The sequence below is a fragment of the Acomys minous genome (genome assembly GCF_964271855.1).
Source record: "Acomys minous genome assembly, chromosome: 8".
NCBI classification, from domain to species: Eukaryota; Metazoa; Chordata; class Mammalia; order Rodentia; family Muridae; genus Acomys; species Acomys minous.
Genome location: NC_140489.1, coordinates 40,692,513 through 40,717,186, shown reverse-complemented (window position 1 = coordinate 40,717,186; position 24,674 = coordinate 40,692,513). Strand labels below are relative to the sequence as shown.

At 52.6% G+C, this 24,674-nt stretch overlaps 1 protein-coding gene across 13 annotated transcripts in view; it reads left to right on the top strand.

Moving 5' to 3' along the window:
- The window catches only part of PLEKHG3 (pleckstrin homology and RhoGEF domain containing G3), a 44,914-nt gene extending 20,395 nt beyond the window's left edge, over positions 1-24,519 (top strand). For 4 of the 13 annotated variants that reach the window (XM_084793562.1, XM_084793564.1, XM_084793563.1 and 1 more), the window contains exons 2-19: positions 7,354-7,743; positions 9,265-9,362; positions 10,814-10,883; positions 11,146-11,192; positions 11,310-11,460; positions 11,581-11,712; positions 11,839-12,021; positions 12,168-12,260; positions 12,529-12,615; positions 12,830-12,863; positions 13,214-13,312; positions 16,726-16,815; positions 17,220-17,258; positions 17,417-17,439; positions 17,794-18,144; positions 18,665-18,778; positions 21,345-22,764; positions 23,200-24,519. In XM_084793562.1, the coding sequence (XP_084649688.1) occupies positions 7,354-7,743; positions 9,265-9,362; positions 10,814-10,883; positions 11,146-11,192; positions 11,310-11,460; positions 11,581-11,712; positions 11,839-12,021; positions 12,168-12,260; positions 12,529-12,615; positions 12,830-12,863; positions 13,214-13,312; positions 16,726-16,815; positions 17,220-17,258; positions 17,417-17,439; positions 17,794-18,144; positions 18,665-18,778; positions 21,345-22,764; positions 23,200-23,951 (4,173 nt within the window). In that variant the 3' untranslated portion in view covers positions 23,952-24,519. Of the gene's footprint in view, positions 1-7,353; positions 7,744-9,264; positions 9,363-10,813; positions 10,884-11,145; positions 11,193-11,309; positions 11,461-11,580; positions 11,713-11,838; positions 12,022-12,167; positions 12,261-12,528; positions 12,616-12,829; positions 12,864-13,213; positions 13,313-16,725; positions 16,816-17,219; positions 17,259-17,416; positions 17,440-17,793; positions 18,145-18,664; positions 18,779-21,344; positions 22,765-23,199 lie in introns of those variants that run through there. The other 9 variants (XM_084793567.1, XM_084793557.1, XM_084793566.1 and 6 more) reach the window with 9 other exon arrangements.
- Positions 24,520-24,674: the final 155 nt, after the last annotated feature.

Below are 24,674 nucleotides of genomic sequence, written 5' to 3'. Positions count from 1 at the left end.
TGCCTTTTATGACATGTTGGTCTTATGCAGATAATCCAAGATAATTTCTGATCCTCAATGTTCCTTATTTCAGCAGTTTTCGACATGTGGGTCATGACTTATGGGGGTCAAATGACCCTTTCCCAGGGGTCACATATCAGATACTTAGATTCTGATTCATAACAGTAGGAAAATTATGAAGTTATGAAGTAGCAATGAAAACAATTCTATGTTGTGGGGAGGTCACAACTTTAGGAATTGTCTTAAAGGGCCAAAGTATTAGGAAGGTTGAGAACCAACTGCTTTATTTGATCACATTGTAAAGTACCTTTTGCCGGGCAAGGAAGGTGCCATAGGTTCCAAGGATTGGGCTGTAGATGTCTTCAGTGGTAGGGGGTGTGGGTGGGCATTATTTAGCCAACAGTAGAGTATACATTGGGAGGGTTTATAAATGGCTGGAGCAGAGTAGATTCTGACAGCAGTGATTGGGCTAACATAGAGGGAGAGGGTATGGGGACTCCCAAGTTTGAGAGCAAGCATTGTTGTGAGAGGAGGAAGCAGCCGGAAGGAGGATGGTGTCCTCCCTCCGAAGTGAGGTGCCAGGGGCTTTCCTCCTCTTCTAAGGCCAAGCTGAGTTTTCTGGACTTCAGTCAGAAGGGCCCCTGGCTTCCTCTGGAATTCAGGTGGGAGGACTCTGTTGACATGGTCCGGTCCGTCCTTCCTGGCATCTGGGGTCTTGCTGCCTTCCATCCAGCCAAGGGCTCCTGCTGCTCTTGGGTGGTGGGAAAATGGATTCTCCAGGGAAAATGAGTCTGAGCCAGCTGGGCTGGGTTTGGGTGGCCCAGAAACCCCCGGTCACACTGTTCACACAACCTCTCCAGAACACACTGCTCACGCTGAACACAGTCACTCCCCAGGGATCGTCTCGGGGGCTCAGGGCCCTGGAGTGGAATGAGAGGAATAGGTCCATGAGCAACACACTGGGGGTAGTGACAAAAAGCCACCCCCCCCCCCCCGCCCCCAGAGCTCTCCCTCTCCTGAGAACCTCTGAGGGGTGTGTGTGTGTGTGTGTGTGTGTGTGTGTGGCTTTAAGAACAGACTGACAAAAGCAGGCCTTCTGGGAACACTTAAGAAGTGTGGTGTGGGCTGTGTGCTGAGCTGTGGGGGAGAGGGCGGCTTGTGGGTCTCGTCTCCGAGGAAGTTCACGTTGTTTCTCTCCCTGTTTGAGTGGAAAAGTTGTGGCTGTTCGCTTCCTTCTGGGACCTTCTCTAGGGAAGTTCTGAAAGTGGAGTTAGGGTTGCTCTGGGGAGGGTCAAAGGTCCTTCAGCTGCCCTGATCTTGAGAGTTTGGGATGGGAGGCCAAGAAGGCCGGTGGATGGAGGCTGTGCTGTTAATCCTGGGGAAGGGCCGCTGTGGGCTAAGGGGCCGGATGAAGTCTTCTCCCGCAGGGACGCGTGGACTTTGGATCAGTTACCTTTGCAGCCCCCTCATTCCTTTTCTTTGTGCTACTGAGGGAGGTGTGGTGCATGGGGCTTCCGCTCTTGGGTGTAGGGTGTGGGGCAATAGGACAGAGAATGATGTCAACCTTTTGGAACCCGCAACCTCCCACCTGCCAGACTTGGGGTTTGTCCCAAGCATGCTTTTTTTTTTCTTTTTTTTAAAACCTTCTCTTCTTACCCACCAAAGAGGGACAGTTATTGGGAGTGTAGCCAGCCAATTCTTGGGGGGGAGGGGTGTCCGCAGGAACAGTGACGGGTTTCAGAAGGCTCCGGTGGGTTCTTCGTGGGAAGATCTTTTGTGAAGGCCAAGAGTGGGTCTTAATTGCCTCAGGGACAAGAGGCCTGAGAACAGTATAGAACCTCCTGGGGATTCGGGGTTATCCCCATGTTGGGTCAAATTGAGGGCACAGTATTGAGGGGTATTCGGAAGGGAAAGATGTGGGACTTGGCTCCAGTCCACAGCTGGGAATCCAAGGGGCCTGTTGCAGCCTGCCGGCCTCCTTGCCTGAGGAGACTCAGGGAAGGTCCCTGGGAGGTAGAGCCATACACTTCAGACAGGTGCGGGTGGAGGAAGGGAGTAGATCCATTTTAATTTAGATACAGGAGAGGAGAAAAGGGAAGGGAGGGTGGCTGGGGTTCTCTTCCTGGATTCTTGCGGGGAGCAACTCAAAGAAGGGTTCATTGCGTAGGACTTGGGAGTCAGCTCTCCAGAAGGCTGCCTTATGGAACGGTAACTGACTGGGTTGACTTACGCTGAAAGATGGCCGTGGTCTCTGCAAGAGACACCCGGAGACTTGGCGGTGAGTGCGACAGGATGGGCTTGCGGACTGGCTGCTGCGTCATCTCTTTCCCTAGGAGACCTTGTCTTAAAAGACAGATATTGAGCTGGGCGGTGGTGGCACACACCTTTAATCCCAGCTCTTGGGAGGCAGAGGCAGGTTGGTCTGTGAGTTCGAGGGTACCCTAGTCTGCAGAGTGAGTTCCAAGTCAGCCAGGGCTACACAGAGAAATCCTGTCTTGAAAAAACACAAAACAAGCCGGTGGGTGGGGTGGTGGCACACGCTTTTAATCTCAGCACTAGGGAGGCAGGGGCAAGAGGATCCTTGAGTTCAAGGCCGGCCTCTCTACAGAGCGAGTTCAGGGCAGCCAAGACTACACAGATAAATCCCGTCTCACAAAACAAAACAAAACAAAACAAGTTTGGAACCAGGTTCTGGTCCTGGTTTAGGATGACTCTTACACTGCTCATCAGGTAGGGAGGAAGGACGGACAGGTAGCTCTGCCCACGGGAATGTTTGAGTAGGATCTGGCTTAGCTGTCTCCTCTGTACACCCAGAAGTGACTCAGGGCAGCCTCTTGGAGTAGGGTGTGTCAGCGCCCTGTGGCCAGCCGAACCGTTCACTCAACACCATTTGGGTTCTTCGGACCTTTCTTGGCCTGTCTCTCCAGGAGAGAGAACCTTGTGATCATGGGTAGGACCCCAGGCCACTGCAGGTCTTGACATGTCATTTGAGAAACCCCAAGTCTAATCCTGGGAATCCTTTGCTCACTGCTTCCCTATGGCCGGTGATCCTTTGACCCAGACTCTGTATTGTCTATCTAGTCATCAGAGGCTGGCCACGTGGTACAGATCTGGACGTAGCCTTCTCGGGCCTTTGGGTGGTCATCTGGGCCTCAGCTTTCAAGTTTACCTGTGTCCTTGTAGTTTATCCTAAATCGAAGCAGTGGCATCCAGGGCCCGTGACTAACGCCTTGCTTGAGGCCCTGACTGGTGTGAGGTCTTCAGGGAGGTAGTGGCTTTGAGAGCATAGGTGGCTGGAGCCTGGCACAGCTCCACACTCAGTGATCGGTGCAGGGACAGGTGAGGCTTACTACCCTACAGCACGCAGTCCGCAGTCCGTTGAGCAAGTGGCCACACTGTTTTGTTTCAGCTCTGGGGGATTCAGGCAGTTACTCAGCTTTCAATAGGACCGCTGGGTTAGCAAACAGGAAACTGTATTTAACTGGAGAAGTGGGGTCCCTGTAGAGTGACTCCGAAGGAAGGTACCTTTTAGACACTAACCTAGCCTACATACATACCGCTAACCTACCTAACATACCTGATGGCGTGTGTGGGATGGGGTGGGGCCGCGGCGACTCTTGCTGTCCTGCTAATGGCCTGGCTGGCTATGAAACCCATCTGGGACTTGGGCTTTTTCCGTTCAGCTTCCCCACGGGAGCTGACCTGACCCCCGGGGCTAATCTGGGAAAAGTCTCATAAGTCCTTGCCTGCTTCTTTTCCAGTTGGGACTGATGGGGGTGGGGTGGGAGGTGGGGGTCAAGGGCAGGGTAGAGTTTGGGCCCTGTCTCCCCAGCAAAAGGGTGCAGCTGGTTAGTATAAAGGCTCTTTGCGGGAGCGAGGAAGCAGCAGCATATTTCCCTAGAGTTCTCCCTGAGTTCTAGGTTAAGGCAAACCCCAGCACCAATGCTAGTGCTGCCACTGGGCCCTTGCCTGTCAGATGATAGGCTTACACAGAGCACCTTGGAGGGCTCTGGATGATCCCGTAGCTGAGATGCAGTGACAAAGTGCTGACCCTGCGAAGGGCTTGCCTAGGTTAGTGTTGGATCATAAGTGGGTCTGAACGTGCTGAACTTTTCTCTTAATAAAGCAACAGGCTGGGGCTATGGCTCTCTTGGAAGAGTGCTTGCTTAGCATTCACTAAGCTGAACCCTAGCACCCCAAAAATTATGTGTGGTAGCATGTGCCTGTACTTCCAGGGACCAGGAGGCGTTAGGTAGGCAAGAGGATCACGAGTTCAGGGTCGTCCTTGGGAGTTGGAGGCCAGCTTTGGATACTGAAGACCCTGTCAAAAAAGAAGGGGGGGAGGATTGGGGAATTTAGTTAAAAACATCAGTTTGGAGCTGGGTGTGGTGGTACACTGGGTGTGGTGGTACACACCTTTAATCACAGCACTTGGGAGGCAGAGGCAGATGGATCTTTGTGAGTTCGAGGCCAGCCTGGTCTACAAAACAAGGTCAGCACAGCCAGGACTACAAGAGGAAACCCTGTCTCGAAAAACCAAACCAAACCAAACCAAAATGAAACAATAAACAAACAAACAAACAAACAAACTTGGGGGCTAGAGAGATGATTTGGCAGTTAAGAGCACTGGCAGCACTTCCAGAGGACCCAGGTTCAATTCCCAGCACCCACAGGGAAGATCTTAGCTGTCTCTAACTTGAGTTCTAGGAGATCCAACTCCTTCATACATACAGACCTACATACATGCAGGCAAAACACCAATGCATGTGAAGTAAAAATAAATAAGTTCAAAAAAAATCCCAAAACCCATCAACTTGTTTACTAATGACCAAACTATTCCTAATGACTGATTCTACTTATGTAACCGGTAGCCCAGGACAGAAGGTCTCAGGGTAATCACAGCATCACACAGTGAGATAACAGAAGAGAAAACCCGAGGCAACAACAGCGGATAGCAGAGGCTTCTGGGGAGGTTCTAGAGAAAGAGCTTCTAGAAGCCCGAGAGCAGAAGGTTGAGTATGACATGGAGTTAGGTCATGTCAGGTGGAGAGGGCGGCATCTGCAAAAGGCCGAGGCCAAAGACCCTGGTCTCTAGGTTAAGTCCCTGTGGGCCAGGTCTGATCTGGTGGCTTCTGAGTCCTAGGTTGGACTTAAGAGCACTTGGGACAATAGAGGCAAGAGATGTGCCTGTAGTTTCTCCTTCTCTTCCTCCCCTCCTCTTCCTCCTCCTTGTCGGAGGAAACAGCAACCAAGGAGGCAGCTTTGGTCCCGTGGGTAGGCGTGAGGTGTTCTGTCTCTGGAGTGGGCTATGAACCATACATCCGCTCAGGGAATAAAGTCCACCTGTGGCTGTGTTTGTCTCACCTGGGTGCAGTTTCCTGCCTCCTGTGCTGCTCTGCCCAGCCGTGCTGAGAGGAGACACAGCTTGGTTCACAGCCCTGGGGAATTTCCTGGTGTGGCTGAGTCAGGGGCCTGCCAACACCAGGCACCTGGGAGTGGGGCCAGGCGGCTCGTGTGTGTGTGTGTGTGTGTGTGTGTGTGTGTGTGTGTGTGTGTGTGTGCGCGCGCGCGCGCGCGCACGTGCGCGCACCATCCTTTCTCTTTCCTCTTAGTGTTGAGAAAGCGTCAGGTACAGGCGGAGCAACTGGTGCCCCTGAGATTTTTCAGTCCTTTGCAGAACTCCTATCTGCTGGTTGTAATAGTGTAAGAGCCTGGGGCTGGTGAAATGCCCAGCAGGTAAGGGTGCCAGGCCTGATGACTTGAATTTAATTCCCACATGGACCAAATATCCACAAGTTGTCCTCTGTCCTCCACATGCATGGATATACACACAAACATAAATACATAAAATGTTTACAGAGAGCCAGCTTTTGGCCTATTTCTGTGCAGTGACCCCTAGCATGGGCCTAGACAGGCAGGCACGTGGGACACACATTTTGATATGTGCGTGTGATGGTTTATAGAGCATTTACTCTGCCATGTACCATGCTCAGAGGGCAGGTGGCAGGTTGCCTCAGCTTGAGGACGTAGTTCTGGGGGTACTCTCTGTTTTATAGGTGAAGCCCTGAGAGGCCAAGCACTTTGCCTAAGTGGCAGGGCTGGTGTTCTCTCTCTCTCTCTTTCTCTCCCTCTCGCCCCTCCCTCCCCCTCTCAAATAATAGTTTTTGGACAGAGTGTCATGAAGTCCAGGCTAGCCTAGAGCTCACTGTACGGCTGAGGATGACCTTGATGCCCTCTTGCCTCCACTTGCCCAGTGCTGGGGTTACAGGTATGTACCACCATGCCTGGTTTTATACAGTACTGAAGCATATAGCCTTGTGCATGCTATGCAACCACTTTACCAACTGAACTGTGTTCTCAGCCCTTGGAACTGGGGACTGAGTTCTTCAGAAGGCCCCCTAGTGTTGGCTTAGGTAGCCTCCCTGCTCTCCTGGGGCCTCACGTTTCTGAGACCTTCCTGTCTCCTGGTGTAGTTTACCTATCCCCACTCTGGGAAAGATTGTGACTCGAGCACCCTTACAGTCAGTGTCCACAGCCCAAGGGAATGGTCTTCCTCAGTGTTTAGTTTAGTCTTTGTTTTTATTTATTACACTTGCTTATTTGGGAGCTGGTTGCACATGCCTTGGCATATGTGCGGAGAGGTCAGGGGACAACTTTCAGGAATCAGTTTTCATCTTACCATGTGGGTCTCAGAGATGGGACTTGGGTTATCAGGGTTGGTAACAAGACCTTTACCTGCTGAACCATCTCACTGGACTTGTTTTTATTTAATTAGGAAAAAAATATTTTTTTTGGCTGTCTTGGACTCACTTTGTAGACCAAGTTGTCCTTAAACTCACAAAGATCCACCTGCCTCTGCCTCCCTAGTGCTGGAATTACAGGTGTGCACTACCACTCCCTGCTCTGGCCATTTATTATTTATTTATTTACTTATTTATTTATTTATAGGCAGGGTTTTTCTGTGTAACCCTGGCTATCCAGAACTCAATTTGCAGACCAGGTTGGCCTTGAGCTCACAGAGATCTCTCTGCCTCTGCCTCCCTAGTGCTGGGATCAAAGGTGTGCACCACCACTCCCTGCTCTGGCCTTGTTTTTAAAATTGTGGTAAAATACATAAACGTGAAGATTTACTATCTTAACCCTCTATGTGTGTAGTTCCATGACACGGAGGACATTCGAGTCATTACCATGTGACTATCCGTTCTGGAACCATTTTCATCGTCTCAGACTGAACTTTGGACCCCTCACAGCGATTTCCCATTCTGCCCCCTCCCTGTCTCCGGCAACCTCCCTTCCTTCCGCTTTCTGATTTCTGTAAGTACTCAGAGCTTGCATCTGTCTGTTTTGCTCCAGAATCTCCCCGAGGCAACAGTCCCAGGCAGCGATGCCAGGATGCCCGTCTCTACTGCCCTCCACCAAGATGGCAGCCAGGAGCGGCCGCCGAGCCTAATGTCCACCACCTCCTCATCCGGCTCCTCCCGTGACAGCCACAGTGCCATGGAGGAGCCCGCTGGCTCCGAGGCTTCAGCCCAGAATGGCACAGCTGCCCCTTGGAGCCGACACGTTCCCAACAGCAACAACAACTCCAGTGGCTGGCTGAACATGAAGGGACCCCTCTCCCCATTCAATGGCCGCGCAGGGACAAGTCCGGCCCATCACAAGCTCAGCTACCTGGGCAGGGTGGTTCGAGAGATCGTGGAAACAGAGCGCATGTATGTGCAGGACCTGCGCAGCATTGTGGAGGTGAGTGGCAAGGCCGGGAGGGGCTGGCCATCTCTTCAAGAGGCCAAGGATGCTGGTCTCCAGTGGCTCATCTCTTTAGTCTCCACCCTAGGATGGAAAGCTCTCCCTGGCACACCTGTCTCTGTTTATCTGCTTCCCATGAGGCCGTGAGGAAGCTTTGGGGACCTGCCTGGTGCAGCCTGTTGGCCTCTCATGCTTCCTTATAACACCACGCCACATCAGTGGGATAGTAGAATTTCCTGTGGGTGCTTGGGGAGTGGGCACTGAGATAGCAAAGGAGGGGGCTTTAGCTTGATTGAGAAGACCTAAGTGTTCTGTAGGGATTAAACCCAGCCAGATACCTCCAGCTTCCCCATCCTGCTGTTTCATGGCTGTGGAGCCTCGGGTTCTGAAAAATGAACAGGAGTGGCAGAAGTAAAGGTGTCTCGTACTATAGGACATACAGGGAAAGGTGACATGTGTCTACGATTGAGGAGCCTTCTGCCTGCTGGGGAGGTAGGGCTATGTACACATTACCACAAAACCTGGTGGCCTGTGCACCACAAATGAATTCTCTTTCAGATTGTTTGTTTTTTATTAAGAAAAAAGGTGTGGGGGCTGGAGAGATGGCACAGTGGTTAAGAGCAGTGGCTGCTTCTCCAGAGGTCCTGAGTTCAATTCCCAGATGGTAGCTCACAAATCTGTAATAGGATCTGATTCCCTCTTCTAGTGTGATAAAGACAGAGCACTCATATACATAAAATACATGAATAAGTAAATCAAAAAAGCTGGGCGTGGTCGCACATGCTTTTACCAGCACTCAGGAGGAAGAAGTAGGCAGATCTCTGTGAGTTTGAGGCCAGCTTGGTCTACATAGTGAGTTCCAGTACAGCCAGGGCTACACAGAGAAACCCTGTCTCAAAAAAACAAAACGGGATGTGTGTGTGTGTGTGCGCACAAGCACACAAGCATGTATGTATATGTGTGCATGTTTGTGCCACAGTACACATGTGGAAGACAAAAACAACTTTGCGGAATCCTCTCTCTCCTCCCGTCTTTATATGGTTCTAGGGATGAACTCAGGTTGCTAGGCTACCTGCTGAGCCATGTCACCAGCCCTTTGGTTTGCTTTTTTCAGATAGGCTTTTGCTGTGTCGCCTAGGCTGGCCTCTCACTCGAAGCAGTTCTTGTGACCCGCAGCTGCATGTCCTGGCTTCCTCCCACCACCTGCTTTGTGTCTGTGTCCTTTTCTCTTTGAAGGACACCAGCAAAGGGGCCTAGAGCCGCCTTAAATACTAGATGATGTCATCTTGAGCAATTTAACTAATGACATCCACAAAAGACCCTGTTTCCAAATAAGGTTACATTCTAGGTTGCCAAGTGGGTGTGACGTTTTGAGTAAATACCCATAGCTCAGTGTGGTGGACACTGCCTGTGAAATGGTGTCATAGTCATAAAATGCAGTAGGGATTAAGGTGTGATTAGGGCTGTGAGGTGATCAAGCCAGGAGGCCGCAGGGTCCTTAGACCTCTCTCTGTGTAGGACTACCTCTTGAAGATCATTGACACCCCCGGGCTCCTGAAGCCAGAGCAGGTCAGCGCCCTCTTTGGGAACATCGAGAACATATACGCACTGAACAGGTATGTGCTAGCCCCGGTCTGCCCTGCGGCACATCCCTGGATGACTGGACCCAGGGACTGGGACACACAGGCCTGGCTGCTGTGATGGGGACGTCAAGTCTGCCCTTGCACAGGATGGTGGAGCTATGCTGGGAGGAGGCAGCAGCTGCCTTGCCTAGAGGCTAATGAATTAGAGCCACGTGTTTGCTGGTTCCAGCACCTGGGTCACCATTAGGCCTTGCACACCTGTGCTCTTCCTGTGGGTGGCTCTTTTTTCTGTTTATCATCCTGCACATCTTATAGTCTATTTCTCTTCCTTCACACTGAAGCCAAGGGAAGGAAGGACTCGCTGACCTGCTCCAGTGATTCTCAACCTGTGGGTCGCGACAAGCCTCTGGCAAGCCTCTAGTTCCAAAAATATATTTACATTACGATTCATAAAAGTAGCAAAATTAGCCAGGCGTGGTGGCGCACGCCTTTAATCCCAGCACTTGGGAGGCAGAGGCAGGCAGATTGCTGTGAGTTCGAGGCCAGCTGGTCTACAAAGGGAGTGCAGGACAGCCAAGGCTACACAGAGACCTTGTCCCCAGCGGGGAGTGGGGGGGGGGGAAGAGCAGCAAAATTACAGTTTTAAAGTAGTAACAAAAATAATTTTGTGGTTGCAGGGAACACTACCCCATGAAGCATGGTATTAGCAAGGTTGAGAACGACTTGGTTGGTACATCGCACAGGCCAGGCAAAACACGCTTGATAAGTCTGCGAAGGTCGAATCAGCTGCTCTGGAACCACAGACACTCAGATGAGGGTGCTGTCAAGAGAAACAGTTTCCAGAACAGTGTTGACAGGGCAGGGTCCCCTTGCAGCTGGAAGAGTTTGGGCAGTGGGTCATTAGGAGTGTAGGAACAAGACTCAGGAAGGTATGGTGAAGGCGGATAGGGAATGAGCAAAGAAGCGGACGAGTGCCATCTCCAGTGTAGCCTCAAATGCCGCCACCCAACATAACTCTGCTCAGTCTCTCCCTGTCTCTCTGCGTCCTGTACCCTCCCACCTGGGAGTGTTCTTTGCTAGTTTTCTCTCTCTTTTTTTCCCCCTTCTTTAATCTCTGCTTTTGTGTGTTTGACTCCTGCTCACAGAGGTGCTGTGCCCCCTCCCAAGGTGGGTACCGTGTCCCCTCTTCCTCTGCTGCTGGCTGAGCATGTTGATCTCTGGGGGTTTTGTTTGTTGTTTGTTTGTTTGCTTTGGTTTGGTTTTTTGTTTTTTGTGGTGTGCTGGATATTTTCCATGTTGCCACCTGGGGCATGGTTTACTCAGGATGGATAGATGCTACAATTCATACACAGCATGACACCAGGGCCGAGTGGTAATCTGTGGGCGGGGTGTGTGTGTGTGTGTGTGTGTGTGTGTGTGTGTGTGTGTGTGTGTGTGTGTGTCTACAGGCCTTGGGCTCTAACGGCCTCTCTCCCCTCCCCCAGCCAACTCCTCAGAGACCTGGACAGCTGCAATAGTGACCCTGTGGCTGTGGCCAGCTGCTTCGTGGAAAGGGTAAGAAGGACAGGGTCCCTGCTCCTTGTCCCATGGTCTTAGCATAGGAGAGCCCAACGTAAGAGGACACTTAAGTACAGGGGACTCCTGGCCAAGGCTGTCACATGGCTGGGATGCCCTGGACAAACACATGCCAAGATGGCTCTGCAGGATCTCAGGGGTGGGGAGGAGTCAGGGACCTGCCGTTTGGCCCCACCATGTTTTCCTGTCATGTGAGAATCTCCCTGAAGTCATTGATTCTGTTTTTTCGGTCTTTCCTTAGAGCCAAGAGTTTGATATATACACTCAGTATTGCAACAACTACCCCAAGTAAGTAATTTTGGGTCAAGAAGGGCATCTGGGCCGGTTGATGAGAAACGGGGGTGGGGGGCTGGGGGGGGGTGCTCCTCCCTCCTCAGCAGGGACACCCATTCCTACCCACCCCAGCTCAGTGGCAGCCCTGACAGAGTGCATGCAGGACAAGCAACAAGCCAAGTTCTTCCGAGACCGGCAGGAACTGCTGCAGCACTCCCTGCCTCTGGGCTCCTACCTGCTTAAGCCAGTCCAGCGAATCCTCAAGTACCACCTGCTGCTCCAGGTAGCTCAGGGCTTCTCCCCCCCCCCAGGATATGTGCTGGGGTGGGGGCCGGGGTGGGGGTGGGGGTGGGGTAGAGCCTTGAGGTCACCTTCGCTTAGACACCACCTGTCTTGTATCCAGGAAATCGCCAAGCACTTTGACGAAGAAGAGGATGGCTTCGAGGTGGTCGAGGATGCCATTGACACCATGACGTGTGTGGCCTGGTACATCAACGACATGAAGAGGAGACACGAGCACGCGGTTCGGCTACAGGTGCTCTGGGCTCGGGAGAAGGAATGTTACCACTGTGCCCTGCTGAGTTAAGGAGTGGTGTCCAGGGGGAAGCCTTTGGGGTGAGGCCTGACTCTGGGTATTGGGGGTGGGGAATCTCTACTGCAGGAGATCCAGTCACTGCTCATTAACTGGAAGGGGCCAGACCTGACCACCTATGGAGAACTGGTCCTGGAAGCCACCTTCCGCGTACACCGTGTGCGCAATGAGAGGACTTTCTTCCTCTTTGACAAGATACTGCTGATCACCAAGAAGCGGGGCGATCACTTTGTCTACAAGGGTCACATTCCGGTAATGAGGCTGTCCTCCCTTCTGCTGCCTTCTCTTCTTCCCGGCTCCTTCTAGCTTCATCGGGCTCCAGTGCTGTCTCCTGAGATGTCTCAAGGGGTTTGGGATCCCCTTCCCTCTTACTGAGTTACCTTGTTCTCTGCCCCCAGTGCTCCTCACTGATGCTGATTGAAAGCACCAGAGACTCTCTGTGCTTCACCGTCACCCACTATAAGCACAGCAAGCAGCAGTACAGCATCCAGGTGAGGGCGTGGCCTCGGGGAGGGGCTGGGGACCAAGACTTCCAAGCACACTTGCCTGTAGCTCCCCGTTCCCTGGCTGCCCCACGCCCTAGTGTCTCCATCTGGGAAAATTGAGATCATTAGAGGCTCCTCTCGGAAGTGTACACAGAAACCCTAGCACAATCCCCTCTTAATTCTCTCTGGCCCTCGGCAGAAGTGCTGTGTGTGTACTCTGGGCAGTTTTGACCTGAAATAATCAACCCTGTTCCTTCTCCTCGGGCTCTCCTAGGCCAAGACAGTGGAGGAGAAGCGGAGCTGGACTCACCACATCAAGAGACTTATCTTGGAGAACCACCATGCCACCATACCCCAGAAGGTTGGCTCCTAGGGTGCTCAGACGGGCTTCGGGGGAGGCCATGTCCCTTGACTTAGCTCCCAGGAACCTGCTGGAGCCTTTCTTCCTGGCTCCAGTGACAGCAGGTGTTGCTACAGGAGATGGACAAGCCATGGCACGACACTGTGGGAGTCCTCTGGCTTGTGGGCAGGCAAGGAACAGACAGGTGCTGACTATGGGTTTCCTTGCCTTCTAGGCCAAGGAAGCCATCTTGGAAATGGACTCCTATTGTAAGTCACCCTCTTCTGCCTGTTTTGTCCCTAATTATGTACCTTGTTAGGCAATATATTGGACATTTATTTGTCTAGGAGCAGAAAGGAGGGGGCAGGAAGTGGGAGGCTTTTTCTATCCAGTGCTAGGGATTGGTTGTGTAATGAGTGACGTCCTGCTAAATGGCAGGACCCTGAGTGCTGGAAGCAACCGGTTGTAAGAAGATGGAAGATGGGAGACTTGAGGGGCATCCAGGACCATCTGGAGCTGAGGGGGGGCGGGGGGGAAGAAGATGTGTTGTCCAGTACAGGCAGCATCTAGGCAGGCCATCGGGCAGCTAGAAGCCTGATTGTTTCTCTCCTGGCTACAGATCCCAATAGGTATCGCTGTAGCCCAGAGCGTCTGAAGAAGGCTTGGTCCTCCCAGGATGAGGTGTCTACCCATGTGCGGCAAGGACGCAGGCAGTCTGGTAAGGGAGGGCCGTGTGGACGAGAAAGAGCCTTCTTCATAGGATCCTGGCCCAGGCTTGGGATTCTCTGCAACAACATAGTAGGGCATTACTCTTTCAAAAAAAAAAAAAAGTCTGGGGAAGACAACAGGGTGGCTTGGTGACATCGATGGACCATTTTTTTCTTTGCCCCAATGCTGCCCTCCCTCCACCAGCCGCCTCCTGGACCTTCTGCTCCCCAGGGCTACCCACCTGTTCAAGGGCCTGGGGGATATTTGTTGTTCAGGATTTGGTGTCTCTTCTTAGCCTTCTAAACCTCTTTGCACTGCTGCCCAGCCAGAGCAGCACTTGGATGTCACAGATAGCTTCTCAGTCCAATTCTAAAGTGACAGACAGCGCAGAAGCTGGGTGGGAGGAAAAGTGCTTAGACCGAGTGGCACCAAATCCAGACAGGAAATATTTATTTTGGGTCATTCCATTTTCCTCTGCTGGGTTTTCTCCCATGACAGGATTTGCTAATGTGCTCCTAAGAGTTATTAGAATGAGGCGTCTGTTTAGAAAGAGAAAACCTTGCCTTTTTATTCTTAGCTCTGCTGTGATGGTGTGGGGTGTGGATGTTTCAGTGATTGATTTATTTTTTGGGGGGGGGGAGCTGCATTTTTCTATGACTTACCAATAAGTCTGAGGCCCAAGGGCAGATCTGGATTAGGCTGTGATGGAGTCTCCGTACAGTAGGTTAAGGCGAATGAGTCTAGATTGAGAATATTGTTTGGATTGAATTCACAAGAACACTGAGTCTTGATTGCCACCACCTGTGGGGCCCTTGAACACGTGATTGATACCTGAACTTTGACCTTCTAGAAGGTGGAGCCAGGTGGTCTCTGGAGAGTTTTCATGTTTGCAATGTTTGGTATTAATCCCAGGTGGCTCCTTCCTAGGCTAACAAGGTTTGACTATATACATTTCATGATTAAAAGCCCAAGGCAGGACCTTAAGGAAGATCTGATTGCTGCTATTGCACACATTACCTGTGACCGAGGCTCCTTCACAGCAGGAGCCATGGAGGATGCTGCTTGCTAGCTGACTCACTAAGGCTTTTTTTAAAAAATGTATTTATTATTATGTATACAGAGCTCTGCCTTGCATGTACACCTGCAGGCCAGACAAGGCATCAGATTATATTACAGATGGTTGTGAGCCACCATGTGGTTGCTAGGAATTGAACTCAGGACCTCTGGAAGAGCAGGCAATGAGTGCTCTTAACCGCTGAGCCATCTCTCCAGCCCACTGAGGCTTCTTTATGCAGCCCAGGGAATGGTGCCTTCCACAGTAGGCTGGGCCCTCCTACATCAGTTAGCAATCAAGACAGTCTCTCACAGACACGCCCACTAAAGACCCAGCCCCACTAGGCCGTGACGAGTTGACAGGCGGTGCTCACTAGGACAGTAGTGGAGGTATTAATGCCTGCCTGTCACGACAACATCAGCATTTGAACTTGAGCTCTAAGAGATGGGGATGTAGCTTAGTAGCAGAACACTTGGCTAGTGTGCTGAGGCAGGCCCCAGGCTCAAGTCCTCAGTACCAGAAGACAAAAAGTGCTTCTTCCCACCTGGGTGGTGATGGCGGCACACACCTTTAATCCCAGTGCTTGAGAGGCAGAGGTGGCAGAGGCAGGGAGGATCTCTGTGAATTTGAAGCGAGCCTGGTCTACAGAGTGAGTTCTAGGATAGCCAGGGTTACATAGAGAAAATATCTCTGTCTCTGTCTGTTTGTCTGTCTGTCTGTCTGTCTGTCTGTCTCTCTCTCTCTTTCTCTCTCTCTCTCTCTCTCTCTCTCTCTCTCACACACACACACACACACACACCTCTGTGAACGTACTTAAAGCCATTGAATTTCATACTTTACGTAGGTGGCGTGTATAGTGTGTGAATTATAGCTCAGTAAAACCGTTGTCTCTCGATCAACTTTAGTCATCCGGGGTCAGGAAATGAACAGATAGGCAAGGCTAAAATTTCCACGTGGCTGAGATTTTGGCCTGTGACTACAAAGAGATTAGTTTTCTTGTTTTGTTTTTTCGCTTTTTGAGACAGGGTTTCTCTGTGTTATCCTTGGCTGTCCTGGACTCACTTTGTAGACCAGGCTGGACTCGAACTCACAGTGATCTGCCTGCCTCTGCCTCCCAAGTGCTAGGATTAAAGGCGTGCGCCACCACACACCGGCTAATTTTTCTTCTAAGATGTGCTCTATCCTCTGGAGCCTTCTAGAAGACCACAGTTGCACTTTTCTTTTTCTGGAGCCAGTGCTGCAGTGCCACTGATGGCGTGCGAGTTGCCAAAGGTGGTGGTGGCCTGCGTTTGAGGCTCATGTTCAATGTGGCATTTCTTCCACCCTTGCTTCCAGCATGTTCTCTGTAGAGGCATGCTTTCTATACCTCCTGTGTGGTAGGGATCAGCTGGCGGGCTTGCAGGAATTGTGTGTAAAAGCGGACCTTGAGGATGCCGAGAGCAAGGACTCAGGACACACACGATATGGCTCAGGTGCCCAGGCTAGGCCTCAGGGTCTCTGTCTCCACCTAGACAGCTGTATCAGGTACACAAGACCACTGTGGGATAAGAGCTTTTAAACTCTTAAATATTCTTCATATAAGGCTTCACTGGAGAGAATAGAACACTTCTATTTCTCACTTTGTTACACTTAAAAATCTTTAATGTTAACTATACATATGTCTGTGTGTGTGTGTGTGTGTGTGTGTGTAAGTGTGTGTGTGTAAGTGTGTGTATTTAAGGGCTATGGCATTGGTGTGTAGGTCTAAGGATAACTTTTAGTGCTCATTTCTTTCCCTCCCCATGTGTGTTCTGAGGACTAAACTCAGGCCTGGCTTGGCAGCAAGTGCCTATCCTGATGAGTCTGCTTCCTCATTTTAAAATGAACTGAGGGTGGTGAGGGAGAGAAAGCTGACAAAGTGCCTGTCACATAGCATGAGGACCAGAGCGCTGGCTGTCCTGGACTTTGTAGACCAGGTTGGCCTTGAACTCACAGAGATCCACCTTGCCTCTGCCTCCCTGAGCACTGGGATTACAGGTAGACACCACCCCGCCCAGCTGAGACCTTGTCTTTTAAAAAAAGGTCTTATGTGGCTATGGATAGGGGTTGTGCCATTGTGTTTGTTTCAGTGTGTCCCCTTGAGGGTCAGCTAAAAGACAGTAAAGTCTGCAGACTTTACCGTGACTCTAAAGTTATAGAAAATCAGGGGTATACCTAAGCTGTCACGTTTCTCCAGGCAGGGGAGGGGTGGGCCGAGGGCTCTGTAGAGCAGTCTCTTGAGACACAATCCTGTTTTCCTCCCCCCTCTTGGCTCGTAGGTTTGTTCTCAGAAAGGTTGGGGCACAAAGTGATGACACCCTTAGCCTAATAGTTGTATTTTGTGTCCCCAGAGCCTGGTCATACCCTGTTCAACAGGGCAACACTTCCCAGCAGGCAGCAAGGATTCGAGATGCCAGGCCTTAAGGGCCGTAGAAAGTCGGGTGCGACCTCTGCTTCCCGGCCCACGTGCTGTGAGGGGCTTGGTGTGGGGCATAGCTCTTGTGCTGATGCGCTGCCTGTAATGGAAGTAGGGGGGCTTAAGATGGAACTGTGCTTAGTGGCTAGCTGGTCTGCGGCGGGTGGCATGGGGTCCATCTCTTGCAGATGACCCCGTCTCTAAGGCCTTGGCTGGCATGCTAATACAGAGACTGAGCAGATCGTTGTGTGCTGCAGAGAGGCAGAATGGCTCAGACCCCCTCCTGGGAGCCTCAGTAACACTGGGCCTAGGGTGGCTGGGGCCCAGCTAGAGTGGACTTTGGGCTGGTAATGGGCTGGTGATGGCATCGAGCTTGGGACCCAGGTCAGGTTCCTTAACCTATGCTAACTGCCCCTTCGTATTTTTCAGAACCGACCAAACACCTGCTCAGGCAACTGAATGACAAAGGTGAGTTTGTGAGAAGGGCAGGCAGGTCTCCCCAAAGTATAGGAGACCCCCTCCCCGGGGGTTCTGGTCTCTCTAAAGAGCTTCTCTCTTTCTCCTGTTCATCGGTCTCTTCTTCCGTGTTCCTCCCACCATGTGCTTGGACCCTGTGGTGGTGTCAGCAGCCAAAGCAGCAGGGATGAAGGTGAGTGAGGGGCTCAGAGGCCGGGGAAGAGGGGTTGGAAGGACGGACTGTGGGTGACACTACCCAGATCAGTCCCTAGGGACCCTTTCACGTCCTCCTCCTTACAGCAGCACTGTGTGGTGGTGCCCTGCTTGGCCTGCATTTGCCCCTCTCCGGGTATATGTAGGCTCCTTTGGGGGACTTTATTCCCAACCGGATCTCGACCTTCCATCACAAAATGCCTTACTCCAGAGGAGGCCAGGATTGGGTATCTGGAAGTAGATTTTTTTTTTTTTTATGAAGCCATTTCTAGCCACCCATGGGAGGGCGGTTGCCCACAAGGCAGGTCACAAGGGGCTCTTGTGCTCTGCACAGCATGCAGGCAGTGCTGGAGCCCTCTTGGACTTTGGGCAGCCACCCCATGCACGGGACCAGCAGCCAGAGACTGAGGGGGATGCCAGGGAGGAGCTTGAGGAAGAGGAGGAGATAGTGGAGGAGGAAGAGCAGCAGCGGCAAACCTTCCCAGTCTCCCTGGAAGACCTGGCCGGGCATGAAGGCAGCGACAAGGTGCCTGGGCCAGAGCTCCCGGGCTCGGAGGAGGAAGAGGAGGAAGAAGAGAGTCTAGCAGTGGCGGAGCAGGTAGCCGACTTTGCCAGCTCCCTGCTGGCCGCCCTCCACTGCTGGCACTATCGGGCCAACGCTTTACTTTTCTCCCGGGGTGCTATGGTGAGGTGTCTGTTTGATCTCCCTTCTTCCTTGCATGTTGCCTGGCATGTGCATGTCCTTCTGAGAGTCCGTCCCTTCCTGTGTCCTTCCCACCCTACCCTGCACATTCCCTTTCCCTCCTGCTGTCAGCACTTTGTAACTCACTCACTGTCACGCCCTGGTGAGCCCCGGGCATGCACTGTTCCAGGACTAGGGGACCCACTGGTATACTACTCCACAGAGCAGGACTAACAGGGTGGTGGGGGTGGGGGAGGGGAAAGCCAGCATCCACTAAGTGTGAAGGTCACCTCACTGTGTGTGGAAGGGAAGGGTGGGTTGGGCTCTTCTACATCTGCACACTTTGCCAAGGACCCCTGTGGCCCCAGGCCTGGTGGTTCAGGTTGTTTGGAACGGCTTGGGTACAGGACTGGCTCTCAGGAACTGCCTGTGCCTCCTCGGGGTATGGGAGGCACTGTCCGTGTTGGAATGGAATGCAGAGGGAACCGGTTCTCAGTTGTCAACTGACTTCTGCTTGCTGCAGGGGAAGAGACACCGGGAGGCCGAAGGCTCCAAGAGCAGCAGAAGGCCCAGCAACCGGTCTCCAACCAGTGCGGAGAAACGCATGAGCTTCGAGTCTGTTTCTTCCCTGCCAGAGGTGAGCAGCCAGCCAGCGAGAGGGAGGGAGAGTACACAGTGCCTGGGAGTCCAGATCTCCAGGGCTACAGGCAGGTCTTTGGAGCACAGGCTACCTCATCGGCCCATGGAACAGGGACTCCCCACTTCCGGCCCTTTCCCTTTCCAGCGACCTGGACAGCCTAGAGGTGTGTGTTTTGGCAAACACAGCCCAACTGTTAATATGAATTAAGTGAAGGTGACCCTCCTGGGCCCAACATAAGACAGGCCCCAAACAACATGCTAGTTGCCTCAGTAATACCTGGGGCCACCTAGGCAAAGGAATAGACTGTGCGTATCCATTGAGTACCTCTTGCTTTTTTCTTCTGTTTCCCACAACCGTTCCTGAAGGAAAAGAGGCACAGAGAGGCTGCACTCTGGGCTGCATCTGAGTGGGGGCAGCGGACCTAGCTCCTTTCCCTTTCTAGAACAAGATCGGGAGCTAGAGTCCAGGCTGTACCTCCTCCAGGACAGGGCTAAGAACCTAGGTGACCCTAGATAAAAACATAGCTGTCTACTTAAGCTGCTAAAGCAACGTATTTTAGATCAAGTGCACATAAACAACGAATGTATTCTTCACAGTAGTGAGACTGCCAAGCCCAAGGCACCCCTAGTCGGCTCACTGTCTCATGGAGTTCTCTTTCTGCTTCACATTCTTGCCGTGTCCTCACAGCAAGGAAGCTTCCTTTAGCCTCTTTTATATGGAGCCCTTATGATGTGGTCACTTCCTGAAGTCCCTACTTGTTCATGCTGTCACAGTGGACAGCAAGTCCTAACATGAGTTTTCTGGGATCCTGCTAACTGTTTAAACCGTGACAGTAGTCCTGTGTAGAAGGATGGTGGTATGTGACAGGGCCTGTGTGTAACTCAGGTTCTCGCGAATCTAGTCGCAATGTGCCACTAACACACTAAATTTTCTAGTAACCATGTTAAGAAATAAAAAGAAAGCCAGGCATGGTGGCACCCGCCTTTAATCCCAGCACTCTTGGGAGGTAGAGGCAAGTGGATTTCTGTGAGTTCAAGGCCAGCCTGGTCTACAAAGTCTAGGATAGCCAGGCCTCTGTGTAACAGAGAAACTGTCTCAAACAAACAAAAAACAGGCGGGCGGTGGTGGTGCTCGCCTTTAATCTCAGCACTCAGGAGGCAGAGGCAGGCGGATCGCTGTGAGTTCGAGTCCAGCCTGGTCTACAAAGTTAGTCTGGGACAGTCAAGGTTACACAGAGAAGCCCTGTCTCAAAAAAACAACAACCAACCAACCAACCAACCAACCAACCTCAAAAAACAAAGAAATCAAACAAACAAAAGAAATAAAAATAAAATGGGCATGGTTGCACATGCCCATAATCTTAGTACCCAGGAAGCAGAGGCAGGAGAATTATGAGAATTGGATGTTTTAAAGCCAGCCTTAGACACATTGCAAGTTTGAGGCCAGTGTGGGCTCTATGAGAACCTGACTCAAAAGAAAAGAAAAAGTGAAATTAATCTTAATATCTTATTTTATGTAGCCTACCAGAGCCAAAGGAAAATTACGGATACATTCCATGCTTTTATACAAAGCCTTCCAAAATCTGGGTGTATCTTACCTTCCTAACAGATCTTGATTTGGGCTGGCCTCGTGGCAGATGCTCAGCCAGAATGGCTGGTGGCTACTGTGGTGGGCAGCACAGGTCTAGATCTTGGGTGTGGCTCTGCAGATGATGGAGTCGGGTCTGATGGTCTGATGCCTCCGAGGTTTGTGTCTGCGCTGATCTTTTCTCAGGAGACTGCTCTGGGAAGCTGCCTGTGCTGGCCAGCTTACAGCTCAGATGAGCAGGTGGTCAGGAGAGAGTCCTCCTGTTTGCTTTCTCCTTGCCCATCTGTTAGGCATATGCAGTGAGGCTGGGCCCACAGGTGCTAAGGCAGGTTGGCTGGCAGGAGCCAAATCCCTTGTCCTGAGGGGGAAGGGGGAGGGGGGAGGGAGGGAGGGCTCTAAAGAGGAGGTCAACAAAGAGCTTGGGACTCAGTTCTCTCCTTCCATGTGGGATCTGGGCATCGAGCTCAACCTCCAACAGTGACTGGTTGAGGTACCCTCTGGCCCCTGGCCTCATGGAACCTTTAGTCCCTTGGGAAAGCTGGGATATCCTTTCATAATTGCTCAGACCCAGTTTTGAATCCTAGAAGCCCAAGCTGCCTTGACGTCAAGACAGTGGAACCCCAGGATCTTGGTATATGTGGGGCCCCTGGGAAACTGGGTTAGCTCCTGGCTGGGTTGTATGTTTCCGCACTGTGCCCGGAGTTCCCAGGCAGGTTGCCACTGACAGATGTGACCACCTTTCCTCACCCCTGCTGGTATTCTTGGGAGTGAGGACACAAGTCTGTCATCCAGCTGCAGGGTCACTGAAGGAATAAGTGGACCTGTTGTCCTGCTTGGAGTGATGCTCATTCTGGTTATCTTTGTCCTAAACTGACGACACTCTACCTGGCCTGAGAGCAGGCCGTGTCATCTTGTCCCCCAACCCTCACAAAGGAGCCCCAGCTCCATCCCTGATACATTCTCTGTTGCATCCCAGGTTGAGACAGATCCTGAGCCTGGGGCCGAGCAAGAGGTCTTTACTGCCTTGGAAGGTCCCAGCACTGAGGAGATGCCTTCAGACCCAGAATTCCCAGAAGTCCTGGAAACACAGCTTCACTCCCCGAAGGGGATGCTGGGTGTGGACAACCCAGCTGATGTGGTAGACTTTGTGGAGCCCGAGGGCTCTGAAGACCTTAAAGCCCTGAGTAGTGAGGAGGAAGAAGAGGAGGGAATGGGAGCTGCCCAGGAACCTGAGAGCCTCCTGCCACCCTCCGTGCTGGACCAAGCCAGTGTCATCGCTGAGCGGTTTGCCAGTAGCTTCTCTCGGCGGAGCAGCCTGGCAATGGAGGATAGCAAGTCCAGTGGCATTGGGACTCCACGGCTTGTCAGCCGGAGCAGCAGTGTGCTCAGTCTGGAAGGCAGTGAGAAGGGCCTAGCCCGATGGGGCAGCACCGGAGACTCCCTCAGCAACCCACCCACCCCAGAAGTGGCCCTTGTTACAGATACGGTCACAGACAGTGGCCCTTCTGTCAATGGGACAGACTCTCCAAACGCTGGCTTAGGCTGCCCCATGGAACCGGACAGAACTTCCTGCAAGAAAAAGGAATCGGCGTTGTCCACCCGAGACCGGCAGTTGCTGGACAAAATCAAGAGCTACTATGAAAACGCGGAGCACCACGATGCAGGCTTTAGCATCCGTCGGCGGGAGAGCCTCTCGTACATCCCCAAAGGACTGGTACGCAGCTCCGTGTCCAGGTTCAACAACCTTCCCAAGTCAGAAGCGGACCCAGCACCTCCAGTTGGGTCCAAGAGGCTGGGGAGCTCTCGGCCAGCCTCATGGACCTTGTTTGACCTCCCGGGACCCAGCCGGACAGTCACAGGGGACCTAGCTCCTGTCACAGATACTGAGTTCCGCCCATCTTCAGAAATTGTAAAGATATGGGAGAGAATGGAATCTTTGGAGAGAAGCCCACGGACGGGGTCTGGCCAGAGCCAGGCCAACGGCTTTGAACTCCAAGAGCCGCTATTCATCTTGGAGGAGCATGAGCTGGGGGCCATCACTGAGGAGTCTGCTGTCGGCACTCCAGAAAGTGCCTCGCCGACCGAGCAGCCCAGCCCAGCCCACCTGGCCCGGGAGCTGAAAGAACTGGTGAAAGAGCTGAGCAGCGGTGTCCAGGGGGAGCTGGTTACCCCGCTGCACCCCCGTATTGTGCAGCTCTCCCACGTGATGGACAGCCACGTGAGTGAGCGGGTCAAGAGCAAGGTCTACCAGCTGGCCCGCCAGTACAGCCTCCGCATTAAGAACATCAAGGCCAGGCCACCTCTGCCCTTCGAAAAAGCAGCTTCCGACAGGGATGAACAGATCTCCACCATCTCTGGCCTGCCTGAGGAAACTGGAGAGCTGTCAGGGGGCAAAGGTATGTGGGTGTAGGAGGCTTGGGGTAGAGAAACCACTTAGGTCCAGTGTTCTCAGCGGGGGTTGGGGGAGTGGGAGGGGCATAATTTCTAAAAGAGGTCATGCCATGAGGGGGACGGATCCCCAAGTACCACGTGGTACACAGTGGGCCTTGGCAACCTGTTGTGCCGTTTTTTGTACTCTGAGGCCCTGATCAAAGCCTGAGTCTGCTGGCCGCCCAGCCCTTAGCTTTTCTAGTTGAGCAAGGGGATCTTAGAGAACTGGCTAGAGGCTCATTCCATTCCGAGAAGAGAGCAGAGGGTAAAATGGGATTTCTCTTCCAGCGTACCCCAGTGCCCACATGCAGCTGAAGATGACTCCCATTTCACCCTCTCTGGTCTGACTCTTCCTTCATGGTGGTTCATGTAGCTCTCTCTCTCTCTCTCTCTCTTCCCAGGCAGGAGGAAGCCTGTGCTATCCCTTCTTAGCTATGAGCAGCTGATGGCGCAGGAACACGGTGCCTCCAAGTCTTCCTCTGCTGCGGAGACCTCTCCACGCCGTTTCTCCTTCAGCCCTTCTGCTGTCAGCCCAAGGACCACCCCACCAGGGTCTCGGCCCTCTGCTCGGAGCCCCCTCAGCCCCTTCGACACCGAGACCTTCAACTGGCCTGATGTCCGAGAGCTCTGCTCCAAGTATACCTCCCAGGACAAGGCCGCCCAGGCGGAGAGCAGCTGGCCCCGTGGCTTGCTGATCAACCGGAGCCGCTCCTTGCCCGAGAACGTTATAGAGCCTCCTGTGTCGGGCAAGGTGGGCCGCTGCTGCAGCTTCAACACCAAGAGGCACCAGGGAGCCGGGGAGGCCTCCCAACACCCACTTCCTTATTCTCCTCCCCAAAGCAAGCTGAATGGCGGCGACGCGCTGTACGTCACCGCAGACCTTACCCTGGAGAACAACCAGCGAGTGATTGTCATGGAGAAGGGGCCCTACCCTGGCTTCACTGTGGGGCTGGAGGAGGGCAGTGGGAAGGAACCAAGTTCACCAGTGCCTTTGAAGGGCCAGGGCCAGGGCCAGGGCCAGGGCCAAAGCTTCCAAGAGGCTGAAGAGCACCAACCCAAGGAAGAAAGTCCCAGGGACCCAGCGGACACAAACAAGCAGGGGAGAGTGAGAAATCTGAGGGAGAAATTCCAGTCCTTGAACTCTGTGGGCTGACTGACTCCCGGAAGAGAGAGAACAGCCATGCTTGAGGAGGAAAGGGCCTGCCTGGCATGCTTTCCTTCCGGCCTGGCTCACTAAGGCTGGTCATCCATTCTTCTGGAAGAATGGTTTGGGAGAATGTGCGCAAACTCACCCGCTACCTGCGCTGGCACCTCCCCCCCCCCCCCCCAGGGCGGTCCTATGATAACTTTCCTTAGGTCCAGATGAGCCACCTACTTTGTCTGTAAATACTTCTCTGATAAGAAGCCAAATATTTTATTTAAGCTTACTGTGGCCAAGGAGAGCATAGCTTCCCGACCTGGCTGGCCACTGCCTGGCTGAGGACCCAAGGGGAAACTGAGGAAGCAGTCCCGGGGCAGGCTTTGCTCTTTAACTGCCTCGTCTTTGGACCCAGGCAGGACTGAGGCCAATAATTTATTGCTTTTCATCCTGTGGTATGCATGCGGGAGTGAGTGCGGGTTTGGTTCGGGTACTCCTGAAGGTTCTTCTTGCTGGCCCTGTGGTGGTTGCTAACGTACACACATTTCATTATCTGCCAGCAATAACTGCTGCTGACCGACCAGCCTGTGTGTGGCCTCCTTCCTGGGGAGCACTGTGGGGAGTCACTGATTAATCATGGGTCAGAGACATGGGGTGCTTACTCAATGTCTGGGGACAGAGGAATCAGGAGACACCAGGGGTCTCCCAGGCCAGGTGGGGTACAGAGTGTGAGTGAGG